The following is a 14,110-nucleotide window of genomic DNA, read 5'->3' on the forward strand; positions in this document are numbered from 1 at the left end:
AGGAGGATGGATAGATGAAGGGAGTGAGTGTAGTGGAGGAGGAGGTGGAGGAGGAGGATGGAGAGATGAAGAGAGTGTAGTGGAGGAGGAGGAGGAGGATGGAGAGATGAAGGGAGTGAGTGTAGTGGAGGAGGTAGAGGAGGAGGAGGAGGAGGAGGATGGATGGATGGAGAGATGAAGAGAGTGTAGTGGAGGAGGAGGTGGAGGAGGAGGATGGGGAGATGAAGAGAGTGTAGTGGAGGAGGAGGTGGAGGAGGAGGATGGAGAGATGAAGAGAGTGTAGTGGAGGAGGTGGAGGAGGAGGATGGAGAGATGAAGAGAGTGTAGTGGAGGAGGAGGTGGAGGAGGAGGATGGAGAGATGAAGAGAGTGTAGTGGAGGAGGAGGAGGATGGAGAGATGAAGGGAGTGAGTGTAGTGGAGGAGGTGGAGGAGGAGGATGGAGAGATGAAGAGAGTGTAGTGGAGGAGGAGGTGGAGGAGGAGGATGGAGAGATAAAGAGAGTGTAGTGGAGGAGGAGGAGGAGGAGGAGGATGGAGAGATGAAGGGAGTGAGTGTAGTGGAGGAGGAGGTGGAGGAGGAGGATGGAGCGATGAAGGGAGTGTAGTGGAGGAGGAGGAGGAGGAAGAGGGGGTGGAGGATGGAGAGATGAAGGGAGTGAGTGTAGTGGAGGAGGAGGAGGAGGAGGAGGATGGAGAGATGAAGAGAGTGTAGTGGAGGAAGAGGTGGAAGAGGAGGATGGAGAGATGAAGAGAGTGTAGTGGAGGAGGAGGTGGAGGAGGAGGTTGGATAGATGAAGAGAGTGTAGTGGAGGAGGAGGTGGAGGAGGAGGGTGGATAGATGAAGAGAGTGTAGTGGAGGAGGAGGTGGAGGAGGAGGAGGAGGAGGAGGATGGAGAGATGAAGAGAGTGTAGTGGAGGAGGAGGTGGAGGAGGAGGAGGAGGAGGAGGATGGAGAGATGAAGAGAGTGTAGTGGAGGAAGAGGTGGAGGAGGAGGAGGAGGAGGAGGAGGAGGAGGAGGATGGAAAGATGAAGGGAGTGAGTGTAGTGGAGGAAGAGGATGAGAGATAAAGAGAGTGTAGTGGAGGAGGAGGTGGAGGAGGAGGGTGGATAGATGAAGAGAGTGTAGTGGAGGAGGAGGTGGAGGAGGAGGAGGAGGAGGATGGAGAGATGAAGAGAGTGTAGTGGAGGAGGAGGAGGAGGAGGAGGATGGAGAGATGAAGAGAGTGTAGTGGAGGAAGAGGTGGAGGAGGAGGAGGAGGAGGAGGAGGAGGAGGAGGAGGAGGAGGATGGAAAGATGAAGGGAGTGAGTGTAGTGGAGGAGGAGGATGAGAGATAAAGAGAGTGTAGTGGAGGACGTGGAGGAGGAGGAGGATGCATAGATGAAGAGAGTGTAGTGGAGGAGGAGGTGGACGAGGAGGAGAATGGAGAGATGAAGGGAGTGTAGTGGAGGAGGAGGTGGAGGAGGAGGATGGAGAGATGAAGGGAGTGTAGTGGAGGAGGACGTGGAGGAGGAGGAGGATGGATAGACTGGAATACGGCATGTCTGTAGACACACCTCCACCACACCTTCTTATCTTTGATCTCTAGCGCCTACAAATAGTGGATGAATAACATGCTATTCTCCTGCTTAAGTTCAAGGTCAGAATACGCATAGAGAGAAAAGTGCATAGAAAGGGAATTACCTTCCATTTATGTGCATTAGTGTATAGCTGCTCAGACAGATCTGGGACCACACTGTGTTTTATTATTTTAGGACATCGTGACATATATTGCTGTCTCCCCCAGGGACCCAAGTGCGGTAGTCCGGCCCTGTGAGCATAGAATTACACATAAAAGGATCTCTGTGATTTTCTTAGACTGTCTTATTTCTGCGGATCATAGAAATAGATTAAATAGAAAGGTCATGACTATACTGAAGGGCTATTACCGTTCTAGTAATTATATTTCTACGTGCTGTTTTACCCCGACCTTCTCTGCCTGACATCATTGTGTTTACCAGATGTTTGCATTAATTATTACTCACCCCCCCCGTTCATAACATTTTCATGGACCCATGCTTCACCATGAACAGAACATTATCATCACATATGACTAGCTAGCGACAACATACTCTGCTAAAACACATAATGCCAATTTTCCCTGACCCAGATTATACCTGGTGCTGGGTTTAAAGGACGCTCAATGGAGAATCTCCACACATGGCCAGTTTCCGAGGCACATATTACGCCTATAGTGCTGGAATCAAAAACATTATCGACGGAGATTGATCAAATGTGTTTACCCAGCTAGCACATAACGTTCTGAGAACCATGTGTTTCTTAGGTGGGAATGCAGCATCACATTTTAGGCAGGTTTCCTCATGATTCTATTTAAAGCCATGTACTCACAGAATGTTCAGAGAACGTTAAGAAACAACGTTCTTCTGTTGGATTTTTAGTACTTGAGCGTAACGTTTTTTTTCTGCCTGTTTCCTCATAGTTCTATTTAAGAACATTATCATCACTGTTCTCAGAACATTAAGAAAACGTTCCATATAAAAAACACAAGACAACTTTAGTAAACGTTCAAAGAACGTTCTAAGAATGTTAATTTTAAAACACGTACATTCCGTTCTCAGCGTTACAACAAACTCTCTCTCTATCCTCTAATCTTGTTAATTAAGTGTGTTCAGGTGTGTTGGCCGTAATCCACTAATTGTCCACAGCTGATCTTAATGAGTCCTTGTTTCCGTTGAAATGGGGTCTGTTTGAATAGACAAAAAATGAACAGCTTCGTATGAGTTAATAAAAAAAACACAGCATTCTATCTCCATCCTGGTGGTGCAGTGGACTCAATCCATGGACAGAGAACAGATGATCATAGGTTGGGATCTCACTGATGCCGCGCCACAATGCAAATACATGTGTTTACAAGAGTAATGCCTGAGCAAATGTAATTCCCATGGGTCTTAATTGTACTTGGAGATGAAAAAAGTTAACCCTAGGTTGCACATTCGTATTGAAACACGTTATCAGAACGTTAACACAACCTTCAAATAATAACCTAGAATTTACGTTCTCGAAACGTTCATAAAATCTCCCGTGAAAACTTCCAGGGAACCATAGTGAATTCATCTTAGAACATCTCTGCAACCAAAAATGTACGTTCATGCAACATTTCTAGTTCCGTTCTCAGCATGTTTAAAAACAAGTTCAGTTTAACCAGTCAGGAAACCTATGGCTTTGTTCCCAGAACCAATGGGGAACCAATGGGAAACCAATGGGGAACCAATGGGAAACCAATGGGAAACCAATGGGAAACCAATGGGGAACCAATGGGGAACCAATGGGGATATGGAAAACGTACGTTCCCACAAATTCCAAGGAACCAAATGTGCTAATTGGGTGGTTTGTTAGTCCAGAAACTAGGCTTCATGGGGGTCAGGGAAAAAGACCCATAGAGTCGGTGTGGGTAGCAATGGGCTGCAGTGTTTACTAGCTGTTCAATGTACATATGACTTATGATATAGGAGAGGTATACCAGTCTGCATCACATCCGGTCGTGATCGGGAGCCCACAGGGAGGCGCACAATTGGCCCCAGCGTCGTCCGGGTTTGGCCCGGGGTAGGCCGTCATTGTAAATAGGGAATTTGTTCTTAATTAACCTGACTTGCCTGGTTAAATAAAGGTTAAATAAAAATATATATATATATTCACCTCAAACCCTACGAGGTCTGCAGCCTGCAGGTTTTCTGTTTTACCTGATAATGAATTGCACACACCTGGTGTCCCAGGCAGAAGTCCCTGATTAGACGGGAACGTTTTTTTAAAAATGCATTGGAACTGGCATCGATGTCCAGAGTTGAGTTTGAAGGATATACGGTATACCAATTGACTCCTGAATTAAGGGTTGTGCTTTTAAAATTGACTCTGACTGCAGCCTTCTGCCCATATTCATTCCCAGAATACATACAAGAGCTGAGCCAAGCATGAGTCATCGCTCTGTTCATTTTAGGGTGAAATATATTGGCCCGTGATTGGTTGGCAGGGATGCACTTTGCTCATTTTATGGAATGCAGTTATGGAAAGGCATTGTGGATAATTGGCTGAGTCTAAATCTCAAATAGCCTCCTATAACCCTACAGAGTGCACTACTTTTGATTGGAGTCCGTAAGGCCCTGGTTGAAAGTAGTGCACTACATCGGGAAAAGGATACCATTACAAACCCATTCAGAGCCAGTACAGTCTGCAAATGGGAGCATGCGATTATGACGATCTGTAGAGCAGGACTTTATGACGTGTGTGTGTGTGTGTGTGTGTGTGTGTGTGTGTCTGATATCCATTTTGCAGGCGTTCAGATATGCATTATGATTTCATTGACCAAGTTATGATGGGGTGAGCAGCAGTAACTGTGTACTGGCAACGTTAACGATTTACAATAGTACGAAACCGTACTCTGAAGTCTGTGTCCAGCTGAATTTCAATTGGCCTCTCTCTAAAGAACATAACAATAATAACCATCTCTACCTATCCCAGCTTGACCAACCCTGATAGATGTTCACTTTTATCCAAATAAGATCTTACTCAAAGTTTTTTTTATTTTTTATTTATTTATTATTATTTTTTTTTTACTGTAGACACTGGGTCATATTACTGTAGACACTGGGTCATATTACTGTAAACACTGGGCCATATTACTGTAGACACTGGGTCATATTACTGTAAACACTGGGCCATATTACTGTAGACACTGGGTCATATTACTGTAAACACTGGGCCATATTACTGTAAACACTGGGTCATATTACTGTAAACACTGGGTAATATAACTGTAGACACTGGGTCATATTACTGTAGACACTGGGTCATATTACTGTAGACACTGGGTCATATTGCTGTAGACACTGGAACATTACTGTAGACACTGGGTCATATTAATGGAGACACAAGGTCATATTACTGTAAACACTGGGTCATATTACTGTAGACACTGGGTCAAATTACTGTAAACACTGGGTCATATTACTGTAGAGACTGGGCCATATTACTGTAAACACTGGGCCATATTACTGTAAACACTGGGTCATATTACTGTAGACACTGGGCCATATTACTGTAGACAACGGGTCATATTTCTGTAGACACTGGGCCATATTACTGTAGACACTGGGTCATATTACTGTAGACACTGGGTCATATTACTGTAGATACTGGGTCATTTTACTGTAGACACTGGGTCATATTACCATAGACACTGGGCCATATTACTGTAAACACTGGGTCATATTACTGTAGACACTGGGCCATATTACTGTAGACAATGTGTCATATTACTGTAGATACTGGGTCATATTACTGTAGACACTGGGTCATATTACTGTAGACACTGGGTCATATTACTGTAGACACTGGGCCATATTACTTTAGACACTGGGTCATATTACTATAAACACTGGGCCATATTACTGTAAACGCTGGGTCATATTACTTTAGACACTGGGCCATATTACTGTAGACAACGGGTCATATTTCTGTAGACACTGGGCCATATTACTGTAGACACTGGGTCATATTACTGTAGACACTGGGTCATATTACTGTAGACACTGGGTCATATTACTGTAGACAACGGGTCATATTTCTGTAGACACTGGGCCATATTACTGTAGACACTGGGTCATATTACTGTAGACACTGGGTCATATTACTGTAGACACTGGGTCATATTACTGTAGACACTGGGTCATATTACCATAGACACTGGGTCATATTACTGTAGACACTGGGTCATATTACTGTAGACACTGGGTCATATTACTGTAGACACTGGGCCATATTACTGTAGACACTGGGTCATATTACTGTAAACACTGGGTAATATAACTGTAGACACTGGGTCATATTACTGTAGACACTGGGTCATATTGCTGTAGACACTGGAACATATTACTGTAGACACTGGGTCATATTACTGGAGACACAGGGTCATATTACTGTAAACACTGGGTCATATTACTGTAGACACTGGGTCATATTACTGTAGACAACGGGTCATATTACTGTAGACACTGGGCCATATTACTGTAGACACTGGGTCATATTACTATAAACACTGGGCCATATTACTGTAAACGCTGGGTCATATTACTGTAGACACTGGGCCATATTACTGTAGACAACGGGTCATATTTCTGTAGACACTGGGCCATATTACTGTAGACACTGGTTCATATTACTGTAGACACTGGGTCATATTACTGTAGACACTGGGTCATATTACTGTAGACAACGGGATATATTTCTGTAGACACTGGGCCATATTACTGTAGACACTGGGTCATATTACTGTAGACACTGGGTCATATTACTGTAGACACTGGGTCATATTACTGTAGACACTGGGTCATATTACCATAGACACTGGGTCATATTACTGTAGACACTGGGTCATATTACTGTAGACACTGGGTCATATTACTGTAGACACTGGGCCATATTACTGTATACACTGGGTCATATTACTGTAAACACTGGGTAATATAACTGTAGACACTGGGTCATATTACTGTAGACACTGGGTCATATTGCTGTAGACACTGGAACATATTACTGTAGACACTGGGTCATATTACTGGAGACACAGGGTCATATTACTGTAAACACTGGGTCATATTACTGTAGACACTGGGTCATATTACTGTAAACACTGGGTCATATTACTGTAGACACTGGGCCATATTACTGTAAACACTGGATCATATTTATCAGGGTCAGTTAGGGTCAGTTAGTCGTCACATTTCTGAGATTTGCTGACCGATTAGTCCTATTTGAGATGGGGTTTTTTAACACATCAACTGTCCCCTACTTAAAATTTAATCCACTTGAGTCATGCATTTCTATTCTCCTCTCCCTCTCCTCTCTAGTTCTTCTCCCTAACGTATCTCTCTCCTCTTCCTCTCTTCTCCCTCTCTTCTCCCTAAACTCTCTCTGTCCTCTCCCTCTTTTCTCCCTAATGTCTCTCTCTGTCCTCTTCCTCTCCTCTTCCTCTCTTCTCCCTAATGTCTCTCTCTCTGTCCTCTTCCTCTCCTCTTCCTCTCTTCTCCATAATGTCTCTCTCTCTCCTATTCCTCTCTTCTCCCTAATGTCTCTCTCTCCTCTCCCTCTCTTCTCCCTAACCTCTCTCTCTCTCTCCACTTCCTCTCTCTCCCTAACATCTCTCTTTCTCCTCTTCCTCTCCTCTCTCCTCTTCCTCTCTTCTCCCTAACGTCTCTCTCTCTCCTCTTCCTCTCTTCTCCCTAACGTCTCTCCCTCTCCTCTCCCTCTCTTCTCCCTCTCTTCTCCCTAATGTCTCTCCTCTCGGGGCAGCAGAAGTAGCCTAGTAGTTAGAGCGTTTGGCCAGTAACCAAAAGGTAGCTGGATCAAATCCCCAAGCTGACCATTTAAAATCTGTCCTTCTGCCCCTGAGCAAAGCAGTTAACCTACTGTTCCCCGGGCACTGTGGATGTCGATTAAGGTAGCCCTCCACACCTCTCTGATTCAGAGGGGTTGGGTTAAGTGTGAAAGACACATTTCAGTTGTACAACTGACTAGGTACTTCCCTCTCGGTCTTCTCTGTTCCTCTGTCTGTCCTCTCTTTCTGTGTATCATCTGCGGTGTGGTGATCATTACCAGAGACAGTTCATTAGCAACGTAGAAAAGAGTCTTCAGCACCCTCTTCACAATCTTCTCTTCTCATTATAAAACACTGGAGGTGTAAAATTGCACCCTATTGTCTACATGGCACACTACTTAGGGCTCTAATGCACTCTAACGGGAATAGGGTGTCATTGGGATACTCTGGTTCTTCTCCAGGGGCTATGTCCAAATGACACCCTATTCCCTATTTAGTGCACTACTTTAGACCAGATCCCTATTCCCTATATAGTGCACTACTTTAGACCAGAGCCCTATTCCCTATATAGTGCACTACTATAGACCAGATCCCTATTCCCTATATAGTCCACTACTGTTGACCAGAGCACTGTTCCATATAGGGCACTACTTTAGACCAGAGCCCTATTCTCTATATAGTGCACTACTTTAGACCAGAGCCCTATTCTCTATATAGTGCACTACTTTAGACCAGAGCCCTATTCACTATATAGTGCACTACTTTGCCATTTGGGACTCTGCCTGTGTATCCTTCTGGCCCCCCGGGGGGCAATTATGATTCTTACAACTGTAGTTAAGCATTGCTGCTGATTGTGGGGAATCTTTGTGAGTGCTCCAGCATATTGCACGGTCAAATAAACTCTAGGGGAGAGAGGAGAGAGGAGAGAGGAGAGAGGAGAGAGGAGAGGAGAGAGTGGAGAGAGGAGAGAGTAGAGTGGAGAGGAGAGAGTGGAGAGAGGAGAAGGGAGAGAGGATAGGGGAGAGAGGATAGGGGAGAAGGGAGAGAGGAGAGAAGAGAGAGGAGAGAGGAGAGAGGAGAGAGGAGAGAGGAGAGAGGAGAGAGGAGAGGAGAGAGTGGAGAGAGGAGAGAGTAGAGTGGAGAGGAGAGAGTGGAGAGAGGAGAAGGGAGAGAGGAGAGAGGAGAGAGTGGAGAGAGGAGAGAGTAGAGTGGAGAGGAGAGAGTGGAGAGAGGAGAAGGGAGAGAGGATAGGGGAGAGAGGATAGGGGAGAAGGGAGAGAGGAGAGAAGAGAGAGGAGAGAGGAGAGAGGAGAGAGGGATGAAGCTGTACAAGACAATGATTCGTTCTGTATAGACTAAAAACAACTAGAGTGATTGGAGTGATTGCATGAATCAGCATACATTCCGCCTCTATCTCTTTCTCTATCTAAATGTACTAGTACAGTTCAACTATCTCTCTCTCTCTCAATTCAATTCAATTCAATTCAATTCAATTCAATTCAATTCAATTCAATTCAATTCAATTCAATTCAATTCAATTCAATTCAATTCAATTCAATTCAATGGGAAACATATATGTTGACAAGTGAAATGGATGAACAGAAATGAGATGAACAATAACAAAATAGACAGTTACACTCACAAATGATCCAAAATAAAAAAGACATTTCAAAGGTCATATTATGTGCAAATAGTTAAAGTACAAAATGGAAAATAAATAAACATGAATATGGGTTGTATTTACAATGGTGTGTGTTCTTCACTGGTTGCCCTTTTCTCGTGGCAACAGGTCACACATCTTGCTGCTGTGATGTCACACTGTGGAATTTCACCCAGTAGATATGGGAGTTTTTCAAAATTGGATTTGTTTTCGAATTCTTTGTGGATCTGTGTAATCTGAGGGAAATATGTCTCTCTAATATGGTCATACATTTGGCAGGAGGTTAGGAAGTGCAGCTCAGTTTCCACCTCATTTTGTGGGCAGTGAGCACATAGCCTGTCTTCTCTTGAGAGCCAGGTCTGCCTACGGCAGCCTTTCTCAATAGCAAGGCTATGCTCACTGATTCTGTACATAGTCAAAGCTTTCCTTAATTTTGGGTCAGTCAAAGTGGTCAGGTCTTCTGCCGCTGTGTACTCTCTGTGTAGGGCCAAATAGCATTCTAGTTTGCTCTGTTTTTTTGTTAATTCTTTCCAATGTGTCAAGTAATTATCTTTTTGTTTTCTCATGATTTGGTTGGGTCTAATTGTGCTGCTCTCCTGTGGCTCTGTAGGGTGTGTTTGTGTTTGTGTTTGTGAACAGAGCCCCAGGACCAGCTTGCTTAGGGGACTCTTCTCCACGTTCATCTCTCTGTAGGTGATGGCTTTGTTGTGGAAGGTTTGTGAATCGCTTCCTTTTAGGTGGTTATAGAATTTAACGGCTCTTTTCTGGATTTTGATAATTAGTGGGTATCGGCCTAATTCTGCTCTTCATGCATTATTTGGTGTTCTACGTTGTACACGGAGGATATTTTTGCAGAATTCTGCGTGCAGAGTCTTAATTTGGTATTTGTCCCATTTTGTGAAGTCTTGGTTGGTGAGCGGACCCCAGACCTCAAGGGCAATGGGCTCTATGACTGATTCAAGTATTTTTAGCCAAATCCTAATTGGTATGTTGAAATTTATGTTCCTTTTGATGGCATAGAATGCCCTTCTTGCCTTGTCTCTCAGATCGTTCACAGCTTTGTGGAAGTTACCTGTGGCGCTGATGTTTAGGCCAAGGTATGTATAGTTTTTTGTGTGGCAACAGTGTCTAGATGGAATTTGTATTTGTGGTCCTGGTGACTGGACCTTTTTTGGAACACCATTAATTTGGTCTTACTGAGATTTACTGTCAGAGTCCAGGTCTGACAGAATCTGTGCAGAAGATCTAGGTGCTGCTGTAGGCCCTCCTTGGTTGGTGACAGAAGCACCAGATCATCAGCAAACAGCAGACATTTGACTTCAGGTTCTAGTAGCGTGAGGCCAGCTGCTGCAGAATGTTCTAGTGCCCTCACCAATTTGCTGATATTTATGTAGAAGAAGGTGGGGCTTTAAAAAAAATATTTAACCGCACACACACTTGTTGTTTGTGTATATAGATTTTATAATGTTGAATGTTTTTCCCCCAACACCACTTTCCATCAATTTGTATAGCAGACCCACATGCCAAATTGAGTTGAAAGCTTTTTTTGAAATCAACAAAGCATGAGAAGACTTTGCCTTTGTTTTGGTTGGTTTGATTGTCAATTAGGGTGTGCAGGGTGAATATGTGGTCTGTCGTATGATAATTTGGTAAAAAGTACATTTGGCATTTGCTCAGTACATTGTTTTCACTGAGGAAATGTACAAGTCTGCTGTTAATGATAATGCAGAGGATTTTCCCAAGGTTGCTGTTGACAGATATATCCCACCGTAGCTATTGGGGTCAAATTTGTCTCCACTTTTTTGGATTGGGGTGATCAGTCCTTGGTTCCAAATATTGGGGAAGATGCCAGAGCTAAGGATGATGTTAAAGAGTTTAAGAATAGGCCATTGGAATTTGTGATCTGCATATTTTATCATTTAATTGAGGATACCATCAACCCCACAGGCCTTTTTGGGTTGGAGGGTTTGTATTTTGTCCTGTAGTTCATTCAATGTAATTGGAGAATCCAGTGGCTTCTGGTCGTCTCTAATAGTTGATTCTAAGATTTGTATTTGATCACGGTTTTACTGTTTGTTCTGTGTTATTGAGCCAAAAAGACTGGAGAAGTGGTTTATTCTTACATCTCAGTTTTGGGTAGATAACTCTTTGTGTTGTTGTTTGTTTAGTGTTTTCCAATTTTCCCAAATCTCTCTCTCTTTTTATTTTTACCTTTATGTAACAAGTCAGTTATGAACAAATTCTTATTTACAATGACGGCATAGGAACAGTGAGTTAACTGCCTGTTCAGGGGCAGAACGAGTCTCTCTCTCTCTCTCTCTCTCTCTCTCTCTCTCTCTCTCTCTCTCTCTCTCTCTCTCTCTCTCTCTTTCTTTCTCCTTAACTTATTTTCTCTCTGTCCAACAGTATGTTCTGGCTGTTGGTAGTTCTGTGTTCCATGCCATGTTTTATGGAGAGCTGGCGGAAAACAAGGATGAAATCCGAATTCCGGACGTGGAGCCTGCAGCATTCCTGGCCATGTTGAAGTAAGGAAGGATTCTACTCCTCTTTCACCTCCCCTCTCTTCTTTCACCTCCCTCTTCCTCTCGCCTCTCCTCTTCTCCTCTTTCACCTCCCCTCTCTTCTTTCACCTCCCTCTTCCTCTCGCCTCTCCTCTTCTCCTCTTTCACCTTCCTCTTCCTCTATCCTCTCCTCTTCTCCTCTTTCACCTCCCCTCTCTTCTTTCACCTCCCTCTTCCTCTCGCCTCTCCTCTTCTCCTCTTTCACCTCCCTCTTCCTCTCTCCTCTCCTCTTCTCCTCTTTCACCTCCCTCTTCCTCTCTCCTCTCCTCTTTCACCTCCCTCTTCCTCTCTCCTCTCCTCTCCTCTTCTCCTCTTTCACCTCCCCTCTCTTCTTTCACCTCCCTCTTCCTCTCTCCTCTCCTCTTCTCCTCTTTCACCTCCCCTCTATTCTTCTTCTCTTTCAACTCCCTCTTCCTCTCTTCTCTCCTCTTTCACTTCCCTTTTCCTTTCTCCTCTTTCACCTCCCTCTTCATCTCTCCTCTCTCCACTCCTCTTTCACCTCCCTCATCCTCTCTCCTCTCCCTTTTCACCTCCCTCATCCTCTCTCCTCTCCTCTTTCACCTCCCCTCTCTTCTTTCACCTCCCTCTTCCTCTCTCCTCTCCTCTTCTCCTCTTTCACCTCCCCTCTCTTCTTCTTCTCTTTCAACTCCCTCTTCCTCTCTTCTCTCCTCTTTCACTTCCCTTTTCCTTTCTCCTCTTTCACCTCCCTCTTCCTCTCTCCCCTCTTCTCTCCTCTTTCACCTCCCCTCTCTTATTCTCCTCTTTCACCTCCCTCTTCCTCTCTCCTCTTTCACCTCCCTCTTCCTCTCTCCTCTCTTCACTCCTCTTTCAACTCCCTCTTCCTCTCTCCTCTCCTCTTTCACCTCCTCTCCTCTTCTCCTCTTTCACCTCCCCTCTCTTCTTCTCCTCTTTCAACTCCCTCTTCCTCTCTTCTCTCCTCTTTCACTTTCCTCTTCCTTTCTCCTCTTTCACCTCACTCTTCCCCTCGCTTCCTTTCTCCCTCTGCTCTTTCCTCCTCTCCTCGTCTTTCACCTCCCTCTTTCTCCTCTCCTCTCCTCTCCTCTCCTCTCCTCTCCTCTCCTCTCCTCTCCTCTCCTCTCCTCTCCTCTACTCTACTCTACTCTACTCTACTCTACTCTACTCTTCTCTCCCATTGTTCTCTCTCTCCCATTGTTCTCCTGTATCTCTGTAGCACAAATAAACCTCCTACTAACACATAGTATATATATATATATATATATATATATATAGTGCCTAACACATAGACACTATATATACTAACACATATATAACGCACTATATATATAACGCACTATATATATATATATATATATATATATATATATATATATATATATATATATATATATATACTAACACATAGACACTATATACCCCCCTACTAACACATAAGACACTTGTGAAGATGAGAAAATTGGATAAATTGAAGCAATGGTCACATTTCCACACAGCCACCCGTCAATCTCTCTCTCTCTCTCTCTCTCTCTCTCTCTCTCTCTCTCTCTCTCTCTCTCTCTCTCTCTCTCTCTCTCTCTCTCTCTCTCTCTCTCTCTCTCTCTCTCTCTCAATTAAATTCAAATAGCTTTATTGGCATGGGGGAAACATATGTTAACATTGTCAAAGCAAGTGAAATAGATAATAAACCATCCAAAACAAACCATACATATTACACTTGCAAAAGTTACGTAGTTATAGAGACATTTCAGATGTAATATTATGGTTATCTACAGTGCTGTAAAAATGTATAGATATATAAACATTGTTCCCTTTCTCTCTCTCTCTGCTGTTTCTCTCCTGTGTGAGTCGTGTTGTTCCTGCCCCTGTGTGGGTACTGAGTGGTATATAAGCTCAGTGTCTAACTCCCAAACGGTGCCCTATTCCCGATGTAGTGCACTGCTTTAGGCCAGCGTCCAACAGGCCTTCATAGGGGCTCCGGTCGAAAGTAGTGCACTATGTAGGGTGTTTCACAATGTAGGAGACAGTGGGGGCCATTTGGGAGGCATAAGTGTGTAGGAGTATACCAGCTGCTGTGTTACTGCAAAATGGATTAAACTCTGTGTTCCTGCCTCCAGCCCTATATCTCTTCACTGTAGTTAATATCTATTTTTACCTTTCACATATTCCCAGTCCTCACACCAGTGTCAGAAAATACATTGTTGTTGTGCTTTACGGGATACATCTGAAATATGAAAACAAATGGTGTCCTCTAGGCTGCCTGAATAATACATCCAGTGCTGTTTGCTCGCCAAATTGCAACCTATTCCCTATGTAGTGCACTACTTTTGACCAGGGTCCTATGCAGCGAATAGGGTGCCATTTGAGTTGCTGACGTTGTTATGTGTTTGACCCTCAGAGCAGTCTGTGTTGTCCTCTCATGAATATAAATGTGGTAAATGAATCTGTACTGTAGCAACCTCTACCTAATACATACTGTCAACAGTTGGTCACATTCTTTATACATCTGGAAAATATTCAGACACCTTTACTTATTCAAAATGT

General features: G+C 43.8%; 1 protein-coding gene across 1 annotated transcript in view; it reads left to right on the plus strand.

Moving 5' to 3' along the window:
* Nucleotides 1–14,110, plus strand: part of btbd3b (BTB domain containing 3b) — a 40,041-nt gene that overhangs the window by 14,921 nt on the left and 11,010 nt on the right. The window contains exon 3 of the mRNA XM_036945980.2: nt 11,436–11,554. Coding sequence (XP_036801875.2) covers nt 11,436–11,554 — 119 coding nt within the window. The remainder of the gene's footprint in view (nt 1–11,435; nt 11,555–14,110) is intronic.

Source organism: Oncorhynchus mykiss, chromosome 16 (assembly GCF_057628025.1).
Source record: "Oncorhynchus mykiss isolate SJ-2025 chromosome 16, ASM5762802v1, whole genome shotgun sequence".
NCBI classification, from domain to species: domain Eukaryota; kingdom Metazoa; phylum Chordata; class Actinopteri; order Salmoniformes; family Salmonidae; genus Oncorhynchus; species Oncorhynchus mykiss.